We start from the raw sequence: 22,641 nt of genomic DNA, 5'->3' as shown, positions 1-22,641 counted from the left end.
GAGATGTACTTAATTAAATTCAGCCAGGTCCACTGCAGAGAGAAAACAGAATTGTTAAAAATGCAGAGGAAAATGCTGTGTTTAGAGATACAAGTTAGCTGTGGAGGGTGCAAGCAGCAGTTGGAAAGAGTGCTGACTGAATACTGCTGCTCCTGGCTTTCTTGTCATTTTCTGTGAAAAACTCATTTTGGATTATATTCCATTTGTGCCCCCTGTTGAAGGATGTCATACTTGCCTCTTAAGTGCCCTGCATAAAAGCTTGTGATTCACATATGTTTCACTCAGCCTTTAAAACTGCTATCATTGCAGTCCTGCTAAATAAAGGAATGTACTAAAAACATGCGCTGGGTTTTATAGGGCTCTGCTTTCCTCTTATAATTGATAGTAAAAATAAATTAAAGGATTAGTATGTAAAGATTTTTTTTATTTATGAGGATGTGTCTATGAATCTGCTTGAGCTCCTCATCAGCTTCAGTCTGTGACTGGGGATGGAAACCAAGGAAAACATGATGAAAAAGAGAGCAGAAACTGATTCACCAAAAAAAACCCCAACTTGAATGGACTTCATCAGGCATTTATTGTGGTCAGTGTGAAAAGAAGCAATAAGATCAAAATCATACTTAAATGCCTCTCACTGGCCACTCTGTTTCATAGCTATTCATCCAGTAAAGAGATTCTGTCACTGAGCACCAGCATTCCCATTCTGTGGGAGACGTTTCCTTTTAATTTAAATTTGAATTAGTTAGCCTTTTAGCATGGGAGGCATCCCATCCAGCTGTCTGAAAGGTCTGCTACTACTTTGTGTCAGTAAGCCAACCCTGGGCAGAAAAAGATCTGCAGAAGGGATTCATTCCATCTACCTTAGTCTGCTTCCCTGGGGAAGGAAGGGAGGGGGAGGAAGCCTGGAGGGGGAGGGAGCCTGGATGTCTAACTTTGATTGGTGACTAGCTTTCATTATTAAATAACAAAATATATTAGTTATTATATATGGCAGTTGAATTTGAGTCTCCCTTGTTGTATTCTGGGAGATGAGCAATAGCAGTTGATCCACCTTAGCATAGTTTCCAGCTATGAGGTAGCATGTAGGTCACTTTTGGCTTGGAGACCATAGCTCATCCCTCCATAAAGGGTTAGTTTACTTTCTTCCTTTCCCCTAACCTGGTCTAGCATAAGTATTGTGCCCTGTGACCATAAGAACATAAGAAAAGGTGGGAGGGAAACAGGAATAAAAAAAAAGAGTATTAGAATAGTTTTATATTGATTCTGTTACCATTAACTGAGTTGTCCTAAAAGTCCTACTAAACACATAATGCAGTGTTGTCTATAGAAACCACGTTGTAAATGCCTTCTGGTAAAAAGTACTGAAATACATTTGAGAATCAAGGGACCATCCGATGAGCACGCTCTCTCAGGTAACCTTTCTCTGTTCTTCCCCAGGACCTATTAACACGACACAAATCGTTGGTGGCAGAATTTCTGGAGCAAAATTACGATCCAGTAAGTATCAATGCTAAAACAAATTTTTAATTTCTGTTCATGCTTAGCTGGAAAAAGCATGCTTTCAGTAGCAGAGGGTTTCATGTTTTGACATGAAATAGTCACCTATGACTGCAAAACTAAATACTGCTTTTTATTAGAGCAGAATCCTTGCATGGTGTGTGAAATACAGGTAACCCCTCTTCACACACCTGGGGACACACGCCAAGGTTTCAGGAGAACTTGTACTTTAAAATCAAGTTTTATTCCTCTGTGTGTGCATTGTATCTCCTCATATGTGAATGGAACTGAAACTTTATGTGTAGATAGATCATGGGCAAAAACGTGCACAGTTTGAAACAGCTTTGTGATATTCCAGCACTGATAGGGCCATACTGGTGTTATTGATAATACTTTGGGACAAAGAAGAAGAGTTACTGAAAGAAGTTTTAGCATTACTGGAAATTACATGTACCTAAATGAGGGACTGAGGTCTGAATATTCCTGTTACCATCCTAAGGCAATCAGTCCTTTGGTTAGCTGCCATTTTTCACTTTGATTTTTTGGCTCTGTTTTGGACAGAGTTGTGGGTCAGAAAAATTCAATTGGAATCAACTAAAATTGGACTGATACAGATCATGGAATTATATTGCTATGGGTTATATTCTCATGTAACCTGAGCTATTCTTTATTTCATTGCCAAAGTGAAAAGACAAATTTCTTTCATTCTAGTTACCAAGAAGGTTAAATAAAGAGCAGGCTAATTATTGCTGAGTCACAAATGCTGCTTAACTGGAGCAAAATTAGTGTCTCTACTAATCTTCTCTCTTAATACTGAAGCACTGTACTGGAACAGTCCCCATTTTACATTTATTTAACATTTTAAATTTTTAAGTATTAATTGCCTAAGTGAGCATTTTTTTTCAGATGATTCTCAGACAGCAGTGTTGGGTGTTTTCACTTTTTTGGTAGATGGTTTGGACATATTGTAGCCTTCTCTCTCAGTCTTCTGGATGACAAGATGAGATTCCCTTGGCCCAGTCCTGTAAAAGCCAGCACGTGCTCGGCTCCTGTGATCCTCACTGGGCAAATGTCTTTAGTGAGTGAGGGTGTTGAAAGCAGTCGAGGTGGCACCTCACAAAAGGAGCTTTTGGGATGCACCATCACCATTTTGGGTACAGTATTAAATCACACACCCAATCATGACCACGATATGAGTGAGTGGACATTACATGCTAGACCCACGTGTCCTGGCAGCACATTCAACCTTCTGTAAGAGAAGGCTGTACAGGCTCTGGATTACTTCTGTCCTAGTTGGCTTATGCCAGCCCCTGTTACATCCAGTCCATATGTGGTATCCCCCTCTGCAGTACTTGGAAGAGGAGTGTTTCTGGGCATTAACTCACTGCATGATAACTAGCCAAGGAAAAAAGCCCGGCATTGCAGTGAAATGTTAGAGGGTGGCACTGCTGCGTCCTCTGCTGCTCCTCTGGGGTGGCAAGGACCAAGAGGAGGAAGAGTGGACATGAATCTGATGCATTTGTGTTTTCTTGTTACTCTAGATCTTTGAGGATTATGAAAAACTCCTTAACTCTGAGAATTACGTGACAAAGAGACAATCTTTGAAGGTAAAGGCTCGGAGCACTTTCCTCCTCAATATGTACTCCATGTTATGCAAAATATCAAGGTGTATGTATCGCAGTGGAGCAGCTGTTTTTCTAACAAAAAAGAACTAAAGGTTGTGATGCTCTTCTGGAAATGCACAGGAGCTCAGTGTCTTTTGTTTTCTGGATGTCTGGTGAAGCACTGGGCCGATTCTATGGAACAAGCCCTATCATTTTTCATCTGACCTCAAATCTGTACTTTGATTCAGAACATAGGTTAAAATGAACTTGAGAGTAACATGATAGTCTGTGTTTGGTGCGCCAAGTCTGACACAACCTGCAGATGGAACCAGACAGGTGTGTTAATGTAACAAATGAATGAAATGAAGGTGTCTTTGTGGGACACTGCACTGCACTTGCTTCTGTCCTAAATGCTCACACCAGCTCCTGGTACACCCAGCCCATATGCAGGATCCCTCTCTGTAGTGTTTAGAAGATGAGCGTTACTGGGCATTAAGTAACCAACTGCATGATAACAGGTCTAGTTACCTTTTTTTTTTTTAAAGGTAGTGACATTGAAACCTCTTAAGGAAACATTGAAATATGCTGCTGCTTTCTCTGCGTTAAAAAATAGTGTGATGAACTGAAAAAAAAAATGTGTTTTTTTCTAATTGTGCCTATAGCTGCTGGGTGAACTGATTCTGGACCGACACAACTTTGCCATCATGACAAAGTACATTAGCAAACCAGAAAATCTGAAGCTGATGATGAACTTGCTGCGAGATAAAAGCCCCAACATTCAGTTTGAAGCATTCCATGTGTTCAAGGTGAGCCAGTATGAGCTGTAGAGGTGGCAGTCATAAAAGTGTCTTTCAAAGTGGACAACAGAAAGCCCAGAAAATTAAGGCAAGGGTTGGGGTTTACAGTGACTTCCAGCCTTTGAGAATGTCATAATTGAAAACCTTTCTATCACTCAACCTCTGGTTTCTGTTTGCCTTCCTTCAAGTGAGATCTTAAGCAGCAGCATTTTGGTTTGGGCTGAAGGTAGTCAGTCAAGTAGTGATGAGCTATAAGTAACAAAATACACAGCTTCTAAGTAGTATCCAGGGGATCTTCCCCCAACTCTTAGGTCATTTTACCATGTGATTCTGGGTAAAGATTAAAAAAAAGTCTAAAAACTCTTCATTAAGACTAAAAGTAGATTGTGCTGGTGCTGTGCATCACACAGCAAACAGAATTTGCTTTTAAAATTTTGCTATTAAAAAGATTTAGTAAATCTAAGTTTGAAATGAGTTTAATCCTTCCACTGTTTTGCAGTGATATTGTTATTGGGGTCTTAAACAATTATCAAACCCAACCAATGTTGGTTTTTTTCATGATGATTAATGTTCATAAGTGAGAAGTTTACCAATTCCCATCAAAAGAGTTCTCTGCTCTGGGACAGAGGGCGAATTGGATTGTTACCATGCAAAACTAATTTTAATTTGGAATGAACACATTAATTTCAAACTATAAACAGAATTAGTAATGATTTTCAGAAAAGAAATTGAACTTGTAAGGATATCCCTTCCCTGAGATGCTTATGAAAGATACTAGATTACACCAAAAGATTGCAAAAAAAGCTACCCGACCCTCCAGAAATTCAGGGTGACTTGTTGAGTTTTGTACTTCTGCTTTGGAAAAAAAGCTTTCAGATCTTCAGTGTGGAGGCTTAGAGAATGTGCAGCTTCTCCAAAAAAAGCTTTTAATTTCCTAAAAGAAAAAAATCTTCAAGGAAGATTAAAAAAAAAAAAATCCCTTCCTGAAATAAGCAGCTTGGTAAGTCATTCCCTTGCTGACTCCCTCCGTAGTCGACTGAACCACTGTGAGTAACTTCTACTCTTCCTTATCAAGAGGTATGTGGTTCCAAGACAAACAAGCAGTCAGGCTCCAAACACTTGCAGTCTTTGAGATGCCTGTGAGGAGAAGGTATCAGAGGATTGTGCTCTCTTAGCCATGCTGTGAATAAATGCCAGATTTTTATTTATGAAACACATGAGTTGCTGTTCCTGAATTAATGATAGGCATGACCCATGCCTTGGGAATGGCTGATTTCACTTATTTTAAGAGGCATTCAAAAGGACTTGGAATAACTTGAAAGGATTCCAGTGTGCAACCATGTCATGCGTTGCTGTTGCTCCTATTCTGCCTTCTCATTCCTCCCTTCCTTTCCTTTTTCAGTATGTTGCATCCCATTTCCAGTTAGAGTGGGAATATTGCAGGCTCAGCCTTGCTTGACCACTAGCAGTTGCTGCCAGGTAGACATAATGCTTGGACCTTGGAGTGCCCAGCAAAACAAAGAGGGAGCAGCAGTGACATTGTGTCTCTTCAGTTCAAAGGGAGGGCCAAGCTCTGTCCTGAGATACTCAGCTCAGTGGGATGCTGTTGTTTTTTTCCAGTGGTACCAATCAGCAGCATTTCAGCAGTGCCATGGCATTCCTCACGCTGCCTCACACGCACAGTGCTCGTTGTGGGGAAACTGCAGATTCAGAGCAGAAGCTGATCAGCTGTAAGTGGCTCATTTGTAACCACCAACAGCACACGAGAGTAACTGTAGAGGTGCAGCAGAGCTCCCCTTTTAGGATCCTCCTCGCTGAGGATCTGGGTTTCCTGGATGTGGAAGCATTCAGCTTCTCCCGAGGGGGCAAGGGTCATTACAGGCTATGTCATAGAAAATCGCGTTGTGAATTAGCTTTGTAGAGAGGGTCAGAGAAGATCTTTTCCCTCTGATTTCACTTCTTAAATTGAGTTCTAACTGCTTGAGAACTACTGAAGGAAATCCTTAAATATTTAAGAGACTGACTGTTTGTGCCCTCTTCTGCAGTGTCCTGCCTTCTGTTTCTGGGTTTGTGTCCCTCAGCCAGGTTCTCTTGTCAGCTGTAATAATTCCATGTTAATGTAACTGGGAGAGGAATCTTGTCCTCAGCTTTTAATCTCATAAATTTTAAACTGTGCCTGCATTTTTAAGTTATGCTTGCAAAATACCTGTGCAGTCTTGGCTGAAATTACAGTAGACTAACCACAGTGATTTGGAATCAAGGTCTGCTGAGAAGTAGATACTTGCTGCTCTGTCTGAGCTGCCAAAAGATTTGGGTTTAAATTACCTGATTTAGATGTTTCACCAGTTAGACACAGTAGGAATGAAAAAGTGTTTGTTTTGTAAGCATCCAGATTCCAACACTCCCATGCCCCAGCTGACCCAAAAAAAAGGCTTATGACTCTTACTCCCTGAGGCAATTTCTAATTATTGAAGATTTCAAACTGTAAGAGAGATTAAAATGATGAGTACTTCTAGTGCAAACTTACTTTGCAGGAACATTTTGTGGCTGAACAAGCCAATAACCCCAAGCTCTGACAATATTTTATTCATCCAGGTTGCTTTGGGTGGGAAAATGAAGACAAACAGACTGCCCACTTGCAGTGCCTCTTTCTGTTCTCCACTGTGGAGATGCTTGATTTTCCTACTAACTCCAGCTCCTTCTCTTCCTTTTCCCTGAGCAAAATGGAGCTTCTACCTTTCAGCACCATCCTGAAGGTCTGCAGCTGCTTTGTAGAGCTGGATGTCCCAGACAATGTATGCATGAGGATTACCTAGTATTTAATCATTGTGAAAGGCTAACACACCTCACCCCTTCCCTCCTCCTCCATAAATAATCCAAGGGGGTTGCCTAGAGTTGTAGGCTTATAAGAGTTCCCGGTTCTTCTCTGCAATGATTTCAATGGAGAGATGTCAGTCTTGAACACACACACCGAGGACTTCCCAAGTATTGGAAAGGGCTCTCCAGCTTCTCTGATGGGTTTGTGATATGTTTGAGTAGTGGAGCCTACTTGGAGTTCGCAGGGGAGACCAGATCTGTCAGATGTAGGTGAATGCAGTGCATTCATATGACCTTACATATTTACAAATGAAAGATACAACAAGCTCTCTTGGCTTTCACATAAACAATTAGATTATTTTGAGGAAAACACCCTGTAGCAGTGAACTGGGATTATGCAACTTTCTCATTCTTAAGCAGACATTTAGCAAGATATATTTTACTGTTTAAATCTAAAAATAGAATGGGTACACTGTGTTTTGTGACCTTAGTTTCATTTTTCCATTCTCTTTCATGCACATTACGAGCTACCTCCTGCAGCTTGCTCTGCAAATGGCCTCACATAATTTGACTGTACCAGCAGTTTCCTCTTGGTATGAAGCTGAAATCACATTTGTGGGGATGTGTCCTCTCTGTTTCTTAGCTGGAGCTTAAAGGGCAGGAATTATTATGCGAAGCATTGTGCTACAAGCAACACGAACCGTAAGGCACTTCTGTGCAGTTTCCTGACAGTAAGATTGTGCATGACCCCAGAGTAAGTCTTAAAATACTCAATCCAGGGCCTCCAACCTCTGTAATCACTTTAACTCTGCTATAGTCCCAGAGGATGGTAATGGTAATGCCTGGTTATTAATTGTAAGGAAATAAGGTCAAAGTCTCTAATCATGTAATTTTGATGTTTGTTTGAAGAAATACAGTATGACTTAATGGAGAAGATAGCAACTGTTCCACTTAGGACATTTTTGAAGCTTCAGAGTTGATTTTCATTCGAGGCCTTTTGCAAATATTCACAAAACAGAACTGTGCCAAAACAGCTATATTTAGAGTTGGATTTTTTATATGAGTGCTCTCTTTATTTTGGGTCTCCATCTCTCTCAGCTATCTGAATCTAGTGCTCTAGAACACTCACCCTTTCATAATAAAACTACAGGTGAAACTAATTTCTCTGTGGTTAGGTTCAACTTCATTTTAGTAGAAATATTCCAGAAAGCATTAATAATGATTTCTATTTTAGGGATTGATCTCCCCCTCTATGACCATACAGAGTTCTGAATGAGGGGGACTCTTTTTAAAGTAAAGTCTCATGATGGTCCTACTCCTGGGCTATGTGAAGCTGATCAGTTGATACTGGTAGAATTGATTTTGTTTGCTTAGCTAAAGTATTGAATAACATTTCAGGAATTTTCTGGTCCTTGAACATCCTCTATTTACGAGTCCCTGTTGACACTGAGCAAGACTGGCAGTCGAGATGATCTTTGTTTGAATGTTCAGTTTGCCAGTTTTGCAAGGTCAAGATTATAATCTATAAATATTCAAACAGGAAGATAAACAGGATGTGATGGCTTCTATTAAACTAAGTTCTTTAATTATTTGCTATGGTAATACCAGTGGTAGGACCAATATGCAATGCTATTTACTAGGTTTACCACTAACGTTCCAGTTCTGTTTGAAGAGCAGATAGCTTTTACAGGAAGAATTATTTAGATTTCTTCATTTTGAGTCACCCTTCACCTGTATTTAGGGACAAATATTAGGGAGGCCTAATATTCATTGAAGGAAGATGTTTAGCACTTCAAGGTCAGGCCTTCTTTAATGGTTTCCGTTTGCATCATCAGATTATTTCTGAACATGTGGGTCCTGCCAGTGTACTTGATGGTTTTCTTCTCCTGGTCACCAAGGTGGAACTGAACTCCAAAATTAAAAACTTTTAATGAAGATCTGTAAACAGTTACTTTCCTCATCTCTGCCTGTAGGTTTATGTCCTGCTTTTCTCAAAGGAAGCTTGTCCAGATGACTGGGGGCTTATCATAGTCCAGATCCTGGGATTATCCAGCCTCCATCAGTGTGGTCACCTGCTGTAGGTCAGCACATGGGGAGCTGCATCCTTGGGCAGCTCCAGCTGAGAATATGAACTGCTGCAGGCTCAGCTGAGCCAAATATCTGTACACATGAGATTTCAAGATTCCCTAGGTAAAGCACAGACTAGAAAGCTGTAAAGTATATTCAGTAGTGATGTACATCCCCAGACCCTTTTTATCCCAGTCTAGGGGGAACCAATGCGTCAACAGCAGTGTATCAAGGTTATTTGCAAAGGAGGACATCCTGCTTTCATGTGATGCAGGCAGCAACAGAACACTTAGTTGTTGACAGTCCATCAGGTGCAGTGAGAGCTGTGAACTGGCTTTCCCACCCGGGGATTGGTGTGTCCCTGGTACAAAACTGCCTTCTGAGTACCTGGGACATTGTGCAGGAGAGCTGTTTTCCAGAATGGGTGCTCTGAAGGGGTCCCTGAGAGTGGAGGCTGTTGGTGCTACTTTTGAGAAGTTTTAAGTGACGAGTAGGAGTAAAAAAGGAATTATTTAGGATTATAGCTCAGGGTAATCAGAGACGGGTGAGGAGGCCTGTGTGAATAACTGTAGATACTGTGCTGTCACAGGGACCACAGCCTGGCCACTGGATCAAGGAAAACTTTGTAGTACACTTGGAGTCTGGAAGCGTTCACCCAGCATAGCAGAGGTTGCAGTTCTTTCTGCAGAGCACCTTGAAGCAGGGACTGCTAGGGACCAGGATGAGGAGGAGGGATCCAGAGGAGATAAAAGCATAGGCAGAGGTTAGGGCTGTTACAGCATCAGGATGCCAGGGTTTAAGAGTAGATGCTTTGCCTCACCTTAATGGAATAAAAAAGTACTCTTACCTTCCTGTTTGGGCAGAAATACTGTGTGGCACTGTTGATGTGTTGAGCCCCACTCCTTCCACACATTCCCCTCATGTGGCACTTGATACAAGCAGTAGTGTAGAACATCGTCTTATTGTAATGTATGAAGCTTAACAGTGGGTCCAGTCTGAACCCTGCCCCAGGCTGTACCAGCTGTTGTTTCTGGGGGCAAGGGGCTGTAAGGCAGGCCCCCAGCAGAGTGTGCGTGTTCCTCCTCACGTAGCACAGCTCCTCCCTGTGCAGCTGGACGTGGCCCAGGTTCTCATGTGGGCACGACCTCAGTGGAGATAAATGAATCTGTGGAAGAGGCCCCCAGGTCTGGAGCCATCAGCTCCACGGCTGGGCCAGCGATGGTGCCCCTGCTCTTGGACAGACAACATGCCATTCTGTACTGTCAGCAGATGTTTGTTTTCATTCTGGTTTGGACAGGCTTGGAGGGAAACTGGGTGCTTTCCAGTTCTGTCCATCCTTAGTTTCTTCTCATCGGGTAGAGAACAACTGAAGTTATTTCCGTCGTTGCACAAGCGCTCAGGCGGTGTTTTGTTCACCAGCCATGGTAACCTTGGGGCGAGCCAGGGTTGCTGCACCTTGTGCCCACTGCAAGCCCCCCGCCTCACCTGCCCCTCCTGGCTGATGTCCGCAGAGCCCACATCTCTGCAGGCTGAGGTCCCTGAAAATAGAGCTCAGCACCACTGGCCTTTGCAACCAGCCTTAGGTTTACCATCCTCAGCCGGCACTTAACGCAGGGGAAAAACTTTAACAAACGGTGTTGCAGCGTAAGAGATAATATTCAGAGCTGGAAAACCGCAGCTTTTGGGATTACAGGGGAAAAAATCAGAGCATGGGTAGGTTTATCCTTAAAACCTACTATTGCAGAAGACCAGTAAGCCCCCAGTGCTGGGCTGGCTGTGCCCGGTGAGTATCTGTGTCTCAAGTCACCTCCCTCCATCACCAACCTCCACTGCCCAGTGAGGGCTGCGAAGGTGCTGGGCACACCATCCTGCTCCTGCTGCTGTAAGTTTCCACGCTCCCATGAATGGATTAGGCAGAGGGAAGTTGGGCCTCTGACATATTTTTCCAAACCAAAACAAAGCTGGCAAGTCTAATTTTAGGCCTGGTTTAATATGGAAATGATATCAATACTGACACAAAGCTTTTCCATCCTCCTGATAATTAATTTCTGTGTATTTGTCTTGTGGGTGGAAGAGGCTGAGAATTGATAGCTTGCTTTGGACAGCTGGGTTTACAATCAAAAGTTTTTATCAACAAAGAGCACAATGAAAGGGAAGCGATACCACACATGGGCATAGCTTTGCTTCGATTTGCTGTTGAACCAACATGTTTGAACTCCTCTCTGTCTGCCTTGGGACAAGGTGTGTAGCAGCAGAGTATCTGCCTGCCAGCCTTCAGCTGACTTGTTAGAAAATAACTTTATGGGTATGTTGTCACTGATGTTGTTCTCTCTTTCTCTCTGTCCCCACCCCCTCACTGTCTCTCTATGCCTGATTTTGTTTGCATGTTAGGTTTTTGTGGCCAGTCCAAACAAAACACAGCCTATTGTGGAGATCCTGTTGAAAAACCAACCCAAGCTAATTGAGTTTCTGAGCAATTTCCAGAAAGAGAGGACTGACGACGAACAATTCACTGATGAGAAGAACTATCTGATTAAGCAAATCCGAGACTTGAAAAAGCCGACAGCATGAAGAACTCCTCTTGTTTTCCACTGTAGACATTAAACTGAGTTGTTAACTTCCTCTGTGTCCCTTAAACACCTCAATAGTGCTTAAGAAGGCACAGCAAGTGCCTGGTTTTTATTTTGTCTTTGTTCCTAGATGTCAAGAATATAGGGGTTTTACATGAGAACTAAAAAACCAAAAATCTAGAATAATATATTATTTTTAATCAAGACTATAATTATTTATGTTAGTTTAGAATCTCTCTGTAATAGAAGCTGGTGTGACAGATTTTCATTTGTGCTCAAGAAGAATGAACCTCTTTGCTTAACTTTATCAGCAAACTCAAGCTGCTGCTGAGTGCACAGAGCAGGTCTTCTATGGACTGTAACGTTGTTCCTTCACACCTGTCATTGTGACTTGCTTCTAGCGCTGCACACACACAAGACTGTGAAAGAGTACCTTCGTCTCTGGAGTTAGCTGCACTTATAGGTCAAGTCCTTTAGTCAGAACAGCGGGAGATGAAAAAGCAGTAAAGGTCACGTTTTTGCTTTGTTTTGTATTCTTTTAAGTTTTCTTTTCCCCTAGATCAGAGGTTTCCTATTCAGTGCTGTGGAACAGATGGATACATCAGCCAGATGAGCTGTTTCTGCCTGGCTCCCCTTTCCCTTTATGTGATTTATCTTTTGTTAGAGCACAGGCCAATCCCATCAGCTCCCAAGCAGTGCCCATGTACCCCACAGTGGGAAGAAGGCAAGAGAACCCCCCTCCATCAAGGCTGTGCTCTACTGCCAATAAAGATCTTGCATCTACGGAAACCAGCAATAGCAGAGAATATTGGGTCGTGGCCAGAGCTGCTTGGCTGAATCATGCTGAGTGCTGAGCCCCAGCACCAGTGAGAGAGGAGGGTCCTCAGTGTCTTCCCATCTGAATTCCAGTCCTGTCTGTGCAAGGTGGGGTTGAGCTGAGTTCAGCAAGGGGATGCTGAAAAGGTCTCATCCTGAACCGCTGAGTGGGCTGAGGTCCCCAAGCCTGCAGGTGCTTTCAAAGCTCAGAGCATTTACTGGATATCAAAATCAAGGGTGGGAGGCCATTTAGCAGCCCCAGGCACCAAAGGGTACTTATAGTCTGGCGTTTTCTGTCCTTGCTCATCCTGACGTGAATTCAGGTTCTGCATTAAAGTTGTAGAATGGGAAATTGTTGCACTGCTAATGTTTTAAGTTTAATTAGCTCTGTGATACAGACAGTGTTTCCCTGGTGTTTTGGAAGAGTTTTTGGGGTCTTTTGTTTTCTAGCAGGAAAATGTTACTTTGAGGCTTTATTAGGAAGTGGAGTTTGAGAGCAGGGAGTGGAAATTTCTTGAATTTTTCTGGACAGCCTAAGTTCTGAGTTTTCCTATTTGCTGTAAGACAGTTCTTTAGCTAAAACTCTAGCTAATGCTTCAGATAAAAGGTGACACTGAATTGTAAAAACAGAACAATCCCTTTTCTTTCATTAAACTGTGGTATATTGGGGTGACTGATACTTTAATTTTTGTGCTTTAGAAAAGGGAAGAAGTGGAACAGATTGTGGACTCATTTTTTTTTTCAGCTGTTACAACAAATATACATCTTAGTTGCCTGGAATTAAAAAAAAAATTTACGAGCTATTAAAAGCATGATTACTGATCACCCTTTATTTCTATCCCTGTGGGGTTTTTTTCTCTTGCCTTTCTGGGTAGCCAGACTCCACACAGTGCTAAATTCCTTCCCTCCTTTGCCAACTGGTTTCAGCAGATGGAGAGAGATGAGCACCACTGTCTTTGGAGCTTAATGCACTTTGAAGCATCACTTCTGCAGCCCTGGCTGGCAGGGGGCTGGCGACCCCAGCCCAGCTTAGCCTGACCACAAGCTGCACCTCCAGCCCCATGGGTGGTGCTTGCTGTCAGTGGTCGCTTGCTGGTCGATGAGGGACCATATCCAGAATCGCAGTCCTCGGAGCCAGTGATTTAAGTTTAATCCTCTGACATTTGGAGCCTGAATCCGAAGAGTGCTTGGCTGTGCTCTGAGCTCCTGGGGTGGGGCTGGTCTCCAAAGCTGGTTTAACAAAGAGACACGTGTCCATTGCCTCAGCCCCTGGAGTCACATGAGAACATGGGGCTTCCAGCTGGTGCTCGGAAAAAGCATCTAATGGAGTGTTGCTGAGGAATGCCTGTCCTTGACAAAGTGAATGTGACCCCCACAGAGGTGCCCAAAGAGTGAGGGGTCAGTGCTGTGAGCTGCTCTTTTCTGCACGGCCTGGACATGGAGCACTTGAAGGCATACAAACCTGGCTGTAATACGAGGAGTGAAGTGACACCCTGGTGTTTGTGCAGGCAGAGATGTGCAAGACCAATGGGGAACAGGGCAATGGGCCCCATCCCTGCGAGGGCAGCCTTTTCCAGGGCGAGCAGTCATTGGACCACATGAGTAAGTGGTAAGGAAAACTTTGAAAAATTGTGTGTGTGTCTGCAAGAGAGAGGGGGAAAAAGGCGTGGTCTTACAGTAAAATTACACTTTCCAGGCCCCTTGCAGCTTATTTTACAAGAAGCCAGTCCTGAAGTAGATATTGCCAACACGTCTCAAAGTAACTGAGTCTTCCCCAGGCTCAGCTTGCTTAGGTCTTTGAAAGAATAAAAAGCAAAAGAAAAGGTGAAGATGAAATTAAGCACCATAATAATATTTCACAGCATGTGGGGGCACATCCCTAATTAAATGAAAATGAGGTCTTTTCTAGTACGACTTTGATATAACCACAGAACTCCCAATTTCCTTTGGTGCATTCAGTCAAGGTGGTTCTTCTGCCTAAGGGAGTCCTCCCATCAGGAACTCACAATTTATCTGAAATTACTATCTGAGGGAGCTGTGTGATTGCAGGACACAGTTCATCAGAGTGAGGACAGGAAAGAAGGTTGTAATCCAGAGAGAGAAAGAAGCTGGGTGATGCTTGGTCTGCAGCCTCTCCTCTTCCTTCCTAGACTCAGGGGAGTTTGGATCGTATGAATGGATCTCTGCCAACACGCAGTGTACGATCCTGCAACGTCAAACTTTATTTGATACAGCAGAGTGCCAGGAATCTTTAAACCATAAACTTCTGTCCTGGGATTTGGGCAGCTTGTGCTGAAATAAGAAAAATCTGATTAGAGGTGGCAACAGGCTCCCCAGTGCGCACTGGCATGTGCGCCAGCAGGTGTGGACCCGGGGGAGGCCACGGGACTCTGGCCTTCAACAAACGTGGGCGTTAGGACTGCTTGAGCCTCTTAATCTTCATTCTCCAGAGAAAAGATCAGATGAGAAGGAAAGAATGACTTGGACCTTGTAATCTAATGATAACATGCACGAGGGAGAGGAGCTCCAGATCCCATTTGTTCTCTAGTGCATGCTTTGCTCTTGTCTGTAAAATTGGAGCAGGGCTGAGAGAACTCAGGCCTCTTTCCAAAGGGCGCAGTGGTGTTTGGTCAGTAGAGAGGCTTTTTCTCTGGGCCAACAAGTTCTTCATTTTTCTGTCTGAAGTGGAAGCACTTCAACATTTTGGCTGGAAGAGCCCCTTCCTGCAGAACATCTTATGCCTGGTGGTGATAGTTGTTATAAGGCATTGTGACATGAAAGGTAATTGTACCTTAGCTCTCCCCTTTCTTGACTGAGCATTCTTGCATAAAAATATAGGTTTCCATGGACTGGGTATAAGGTATCCCAGAGCCTCCAGTGGGAGGTTTGGCCCTATGGTGAGAGAGACTCCTGTGGGTGAGAGCTGCTGTGGCTGAGGGAAGAGAAGGAAGAGAAAGTCCCTGCCACCTCAGACCATGCTGAAGGTGAGCCTTGCCTCCAGCAAAGGCTCCAATCCCTCAGGCTCTGTTGTGAGGCCACAAGGTATGAGCAGACCAAGCGAGCTCTGAGCACAGTTTGTGCTGGGCAGGGAATGTGGGACAAGGCTAAGGGGAAGCCTAAGCCTAACTGCAAGGTTAGCAGTTTTGGCTGTGTGGCTCAGCTCTAAGCCAAGTGTCTTACAGGGCTGTGACTTGGCCCAGCTTCCCCAAGAACCCCAGGGAGAGGCAGGCCAGGAGCCCAGCCCTCCTGATTCATGGTCCTGCTCCACAGCGCCTGCCTCGAGCTGGCCCCTCTTTCCAGAAATGTGAGAGGAGGAAAAACAATCAGACAACCCACCCCTTTTGTATGGCATCAGTTGCAAGGGACTTTCCAAAGCCACAGTAAAAATAACCTTTTCCACCTCAGGCTGTGTTGCAGCAAGTGGCAGCATGGGGACAGCCTGTGCCAGGGGTGCAGTCATGGCCAGCCGTACCACAGAGGGGAGGCAGCTCCCCCCATGTGGCTCAATGACTGTTGTGCTGGGGAAAGGGCAGGTGGTGTGCCAGCACATCCCGCAGGAAAGCCGTCGGCCTTGCATCTGCAGCTGAACACCGTAATTCGCCATTGCTACAAGAGCTCTGTAGTTGTTTTCATCACCCTACGGCACTGGCACCAGCTGGGAGGGCTTTGCTGCCAAGCCTTGTCCCCAGGAAAGCCCCACACTGCCCTTACCATCCATGAGACTGCAGGTATCTGCTGTGGTGCAGCACATGAGCCATGGTCTTGTGTGTCTCCCATGCCACCTCAACCTCCTCCCTCCCTTGGTGTCTGTTTTGCACCTTGGTAGTGATGCCCACAGGTCTATGGGATGGGCTGTGCTTTTCTTCAGAGCCTCTCCTCTAAGTCCAGATTTGGAAATGAAGCCTCATTGTCCCATGGCCAAATGTGTAACCTGCATGTTTTACCTGCCACACTGTGCCAGCAGGCACCTCCAGCATGTTGAGGTTTGACAAACAGTTGGACACAACAAGCATCTGATCCCTGAGGTGACAGGTATGAACAGTCTTTTGGCTGCACGACAGACACCAGCCCAGTCACAGCACCAAAGCCCAGCTCCTCACAATTAAAGGAACAAAACCCGCCCAAATCCCCAGTGCAGCTCTCCTGGGGAGAGCTGCCTGTCCACCAGTGAATGGAGTTATTTCTTCCAAGGGCAAAGAGAAGACAGGACCATGTCTTTGGGGCCATGAAGTGCCTTGCTCAACTCTTATGAATAGAGGCCCTTTATTTCCAAATTGCAGGGTACATTGCCTCTCCTAATGCTCAGCTTTGGCAATGCCCTTCAACTCGCTTGTAGAACAGCTGGCTTTGACAAGGGTCTAGAGCGGATTTAAAAATACCCCTGTCAAGCAGAGCCCGCTGCATCTGTTTGTGCAAACATGCAGTCAGGGTTGGCTTCTCAGCAGGCGGCACACCCCGGCACTGCCCTGCCCTGGCAGCCAGCAGGGAGCAAACAAACCCGGCATTTGCTCAAGCAGATGGTCAGATGCCCAACAGGCTCTATGTGCATGGAACAAGCAGGAGCCTGCAGGGAGCAGGGCTCTCAAAATCCCATGGGGAAATGGAGAAAGGCATCTCCTCCCCATTTTAAAGCTGGGTGTGGGGGAAAAGTTATATTCACAGATTGACTTGCCTTGTGCCCCAAGGAGTGTCAAGGACAGAGCCGCAATTAGCTCACGGCACAGAGCAGGTTCTTGCTGTGGGCTGACAGCAATAGCTCATGCTTGCTGTCCAAGGCGTAAGGGAAAGCAACACTGGGGACTAGCAGGCAAGAAATCAGGATGTCCCAGGGGATGGCAGGCATTGCAGAGGGAGGAGAAGCATATGTTCCTTCCAACAAAAGACCCAGCTCTCCTCCTAATAAATAGCACTTCTAGCCATACAGTTAAGCTGCTCTGCTTCCTGCTGGCTTTTGTTTTCTCTAGCTAAATTTGTCTTCCCCCACAACAGGAACGAAAGGCTAACTGCAGGTGAACATACTGGCCCTCACACTACCTTACATATGTCTTTCAGGTATTTCTGAAATGACATGGGGGGAAAGAGAGCAATGTGTATATGCTGAAATGTGTATGACATCCCTGAGAGCTGGCTCTTGCTGAAGTTGTTGTTCAAATGCTTCATGGCTTCCCCAGGCTTCTTCAACCCCTTATTTTCCCTCCAAGTTAGAAATTTAGGTGCCCTGGAGGAAAATTTACTTGCAAAGCAGTGAGGTGACCTCACTGGAGCCAAAGTAAAGATAGTTGAGCAATGTGGGCAAAGGAGGAGGGAAAATGCAGGCAGACTGCAAAGGCTTCACTGTTGTTAATATATCTGCCTAGTACCACTGAGAACATGTTGCAGGAGTACATTGAAGCTGGAACAGACCCCATCCCTTCAATAGTGGAGAGAATGCACAGTGGTCCTGTAGCTACAGGAAGCCACCCAGTGCTGAGGCAGAGCTTGGCTCCCCAGAAAAGTGAAGTGGAAAATTTCCTGTACAAACAGCTGATAGTTGGAGTGCAGAAGATAAATGTCACACTGCAAAATACCCCAGGGAAAAAGCCATGCTCAGCGTTTTCCTCTACATGTCTGTTCCCAGCCCAAACATGGTGAAGCCTGTGCTGCCACTGGCCAAGTGAGGAGGCCCTTTACCTACATGACAGACATGCCAGCCGCGATTTTTCCTCTTCCCATTTACAAGCTCTGAGCTGTCTCAAGTGTTCTGACATTTACAGTGAGCATCAGCACACCTTTTTCTTTTGCTGTCTGCAGTAGAAGAACTCTCTGTGTGCTGGTCGCAGTCACACAATCATGGAGTGGCTGGTGTTGGAAGGGACCTCTGGTGGCCATCCTGTCCAATCCCCCTGCTAAAGTAGGTTCACTTGGAGCAGATTGCACAGGATTGCATCCAGGTGGGGTTTGAGTGTCTCCAGGGAAGGAGACTCCACAGCCTATCCGAGTAGCCTGTTCTGGTGCTCTGTCACCATCGCAGTGAAGAATTTCTCCCTCATATTCCGACGCAGCTCCCTGTGTTTCGTTTGTACCCGTTGCCCAATGTTGTGCCGCTGGGAACCACTAAAAAGAGTCTGCCCTCACCATCCGGCCGACACCCGGCCTTAAAACATTTGTATGCACTAGTATAATATATAATAACTAAGTAATATAATATGTATGTGGCAGACCACAGCTGCTCACTCGCTCCCCGCTCCCGGGGCCTGAGCCTGGCACCCCGGTGGATCCCGGCATCCCGGCGGAACCCCTTCCCGGGGCGGCCTCCCCAGGAGACATTTCCCTGCCAGCAACGCCCCCTCGCGGCCACGATGCGGTGATGCATCTTCCCATGGCGGTGGGCGGGGCGAGCGCGCTGAGGAAATTAATTTCATTGATTGCCAATCAAATTAGAGCCGGGGAATGAGAAATAAAAACACATTTTAGAACAACTTCCCCCCACCCCTCCCTTCTTTCCGGGCTGAACTTCATTCCCGATTTCTCTACCTCCCACCCTCGCAGTGGTGCAGGGGGACGGGGAATGGAGGCTGCGGTCAGTTCACCACACGTTGAGTCTGCCGCTCCTTCCTCCTCAGAGGGAGGACTCCTCACACTTCCCCCGCTCCAGCGTGGGTCCCTCCCCCGGGAGACAGCCCTCCACAAACTTCAACATGAGTTCTTCCCACGGGCTGCGGTTCTTCACTAACTGTTCCTTCGGGAACAGGCTGCTCCGACATGGATCCCCACAAGGTCACAAGTCCTGCCAGCAAACCTGCTCCAGTGTGGGCTCCTATCTCCACTGGCTTCCCACAGGTCCTACCAGAAGCCTGATAGAGCGCACGCATCCCACCGGGTCAGAGCCTCTTTTGGGCATCCACCTGTCACATGTGGGATCCTCCATGGGCTGCAGGTGGATCTCTGCTCCACCCGTAGACCTCCATGGGCTGCAGGGGCACAGCTGCCTCACCATGGTCTGCACCACGGGCTGCAGAGGAGTCTCTGCTCTGGTTCCTGGAGCACCTCCCGCCCCTCCTTCTTCACTGACCTTGGTGTCTGCAGGGCTGTTTCTTTTGACTATTCTCACTCCTCTCTCCAGCTACAACTGCTCTTGTGCAGTAGCTTTCCCCCACTTCTTAGATCTATTATCCCAGAGGTGCTACCACCATTATTGATTGGCTTGGCCTTAATCAGCAATGTGTCTGTCCTGGATCCGTCTGGCACTGGCTGTGTCAGATGTGGGGGAAACTTCTGGCACCATCTCATAGAACCCACTCCTGAAGCCACCCACTATCAATACCTGTTATACAGATCCAGTACAACAGTAATCCAGATCTATTTGAAATCAGCACATACCATCAGCCTTCTTTGGTTTCCTATTCTCCAAGGAATGTCACTTACTGGATCTAACAAATTAAAGCCAGATATTTGAAGTCTGGTTTGCAGGCACAATGACTGAAACAAAAAAATCTATTGAGAGGACTACAAAGCTTTTCAGAGTAGTTCCCACGTTAAACATGGCTCTGGGAAGCCTGTCCCACTGCCAGCCTGGCTGTGTCCCACTGACTGTTCACTGTGTTTCTACAATGACATTTCAGTTCAAAAGCACTTCTGAAATGCATCCCCCTGCTTACTGCATGTGACTCCGTGACATAAGCCAGTCTTGGAGTGCACTGAGTGGATTCCTTTCAGATTAACAGGAAAACGAACTGTAGGAATAGCCCTTAATGCACTCCACACGCTATCAGGCCCTCAGCCCATGTGCTCAGGCTGGAACTAGGTGGATGTAAAACTCCTGGTGGGTCAGACCCCCAGCATCACCTGCTTCATGCTACAGACTCTCACAGCTGTTGACCCCGATCACCACAGCAATCCCGCTCTGCTCTGCGTGACTGGGAATTGGGACGCCTGTATGTGCCCATACAGGCAATCCAGGGCAGCACAGCAGGAAGTGCAGCAGGGACCAATTTACTGCTGGATGGTCAAAGCTTCACCGACTTTGATTCTCTCCAACCACAGAACAGCCTGTGGAGGTGGTAGCTCACACAGTGCTCTCTGAGGCACTTCTTACTCTCCTGAGTAAGAGAGAATTAATACTCACAGGCCCAAGGAAGGGGATCTCAGACCTTCCCTGGGACTGGCAGGAGGCACAGTCTCATGTGTGAGACAAATTCTCCAGGCAGTGCAGAGGCAGGCGATGCAGCTTAGCAAACAGCTGGGGCTGCAGGAGCAAGGAGAGCTCTGGGCCTGTAAGGGGTATGAGCATTCCAAAGCACTCTGTAATGTTCCTAATAACCCAAAGCACTTAAAAATACACTTCAGTACTTACTGTCAGATTAATTTATTAGCAGAAAACATGTTTTGCTGTAAGGCAGACAATTAATAGAGAATTTCTGTAATTCTCAGTCAAGAGGCCAAATTATTACTAATAGTTAATACCTGCAATTAAAATGATTGTTCTGAAATGAATGGAAGAGACACAAAATGCACATGGAAATTCCATACAACATATAAAATATATAACTTTAACATTTCTTGAGTAAATACTTTGTAATTTTTATGTAAGAAACAAACATCCTAGAGCTTATCTGCAAAATAAGCACTGCAGGAGATGTCCAATCTTCCATGGATCTTCCTGGTAAGCAGACAAGCACAGCAGCACCTACAGAGTCCACAGGCTGAGAGAGAAACCCCATTCCCATTGTTTCTGTTGGCCAAGATATAGTCTCTACTTTGTAATTCCAGTAAAACTGAAGAAGTAGGGTTATATTGGTAATCAGAGCCTACAGAAATTTGTGAGCGCCTGGAGGAATCTGTAGAATACAGCAAGACACAAATAAAGCCAGGCTTCCAAGCCTTCAGCCTTACAAGCAATTCCAAGTTTCACAGAAAATTTTGTAAAAAAATTCTCTTTAAAAAAATTATTTAAAGTAAAGGTAGAATCTTAACTCCTCCTGAAGTACAGGTTACCAGCAGCATTTACTGCAGTGTAGTTATTTCATGTGCATGATATTTGACTTGTATCTTGACCACTTCTCTGTGTATCCAGGCCACCAATAATGTTTCAGGGACTTTTTGATTTCAGCTGTTCATATAAAGACACAGATTTTACTGATTTTAATACCAGCAGACTGATCAGTATAAAGCTTGAAGAGGATCAAACTTAAACCTGGCCCTGTTTTTTTCCTTGCTTCTACCTCAAGTAGAAGAGCATTGCCAGTGGATTATGGAGACCAGAAGGTTTCAGTGGGTGGAGTAGGGCAGACTTTAATTTGGGCAGTGATCTGTCAAAAAAGCCAAGAGTAATTATTCTAACCCAAGATGCTTATAAAAAGTGAGGAGGAAATATGTTGAAGTAAGATATTTATGATTTAAAAACCCATTATGAAACCCCAAAATTTGACTTTATCCTCATATGAAAGATGCAAACAATGAAACTATAAAATCCTTGATCAGAGAAAAAAACTGTCTTTCTTAGGTTTATACAGCACCCAGATCAACAACTTAATCCCCCTGCAGCTGGATCTGCTCATCCTAGATTCAGGACCTAGGTTCCTTAGCACTGGATTATAAGACCTGGTGAAGTGGCAGCTCAGCAATTTCCCCATGAGCTACGGTGAGAAAGCAGTCTTTTGAGGTGTGATGCAAGAATGGAATTCACCATCACGCCCTTAAGTTGACAAACAGGGTCAGATTTTTCATGCATCCTGCTTGGCAAGGCAGCAGTGGTGAAGGAGGTCAGCCAATCGCCTGGTGAGATTTCTGCTGCCAGCCCTGCACGTACCACACTCAACCAGCAGCCCTGGAGTAGCCTTCAGTCTTACTAGGCACAGAGAAACAGCAGCTTCTCCAGCTTCGGGAAGAGTGAATTCTCATGATGGTAAGAGGATATAAGCATTCCCCAGTTCTAAAGTCCAGGTACTCAAGAATGAAGCCATGGGGAAGCACAGCTCCTTCCTGCAGCTCCAAGCATCAAGAACTGTACCTTAAATTACAGGACCAGTATCCAAACTGGGTGAGCACGAATTCCATATAATAATATCACTTTAAGGGTGCTCTGCACACTATCCAATCACAGCTTTGCTGTCTAGTTCCAAGGTTTTCCAAAACCTAAAAGAAACAAAGACAACCTACAGCAGTATCTGAGGACATGATTCCCCTTCCAGGACCTTAAGGAGGGCAGCAAAGACAAAATCCATGAAAGAACTGGAAAAGGGATGTTCATGTATCCTACCAGCAGCAGCAGAAAAAAGTGTTACGGTATTTGCACTTGAGAGCTCAGCAGAGGAGTTAACAAAAAGTCTTGAGGCATCTGCTAAAACAAACAGCTAGAGGTCAGATTCAAAGCAGGAAACAGACGGGAATTAGGAGAGAGACCTCTCAAAAGATGGGTACAACTCATTGTTCTGTTACCCATTACCTACCCCCTCAAAACTAGCAAAAAGCACTAGACTGCAGTTTCACTGCTGT

General features: G+C 45.1%; 1 protein-coding gene across 4 annotated transcripts in view; it reads left to right on the top strand.

Annotated features, from left to right (window-relative positions):
• CAB39L (calcium binding protein 39 like) overlaps positions 1 to 12,990 on the top strand; it is a 67,242-nt gene extending 54,252 nt beyond the window's left edge. For 3 of the 4 annotated variants that reach the window (XM_027674382.1, XM_027674384.1, XM_027674383.1), the window contains 4 exons: positions 1,438 to 1,497; positions 3,039 to 3,104; positions 3,764 to 3,907; positions 11,174 to 11,404. In XM_027674382.1, the coding sequence (XP_027530183.1) occupies positions 1,438 to 1,497; positions 3,039 to 3,104; positions 3,764 to 3,907; positions 11,174 to 11,353 (450 nt within the window). In that variant the 3' untranslated portion in view covers positions 11,354 to 11,404. Of the gene's footprint in view, positions 1 to 1,437; positions 1,498 to 3,038; positions 3,105 to 3,763; positions 3,908 to 11,173 lie in introns of all 4 variants that reach the window. The other variant, XM_027674381.1, reaches the window with a different exon arrangement.
• Positions 12,991 to 22,641: the final 9,651 nt, after the last annotated feature.

The sequence above is a fragment of the Neopelma chrysocephalum genome, unplaced genomic scaffold (genome assembly GCF_003984885.1).
Source record: "Neopelma chrysocephalum unplaced genomic scaffold, ASM398488v2 Primary Assembly neopelma1_25, whole genome shotgun sequence".
NCBI classification, from domain to species: Eukaryota; Metazoa; Chordata; class Aves; order Passeriformes; family Pipridae; genus Neopelma; species Neopelma chrysocephalum.
The sequence above is the reverse complement of the archived record's forward strand: the minus strand, read 5'-3'. Positions and strand labels throughout refer to the sequence as shown.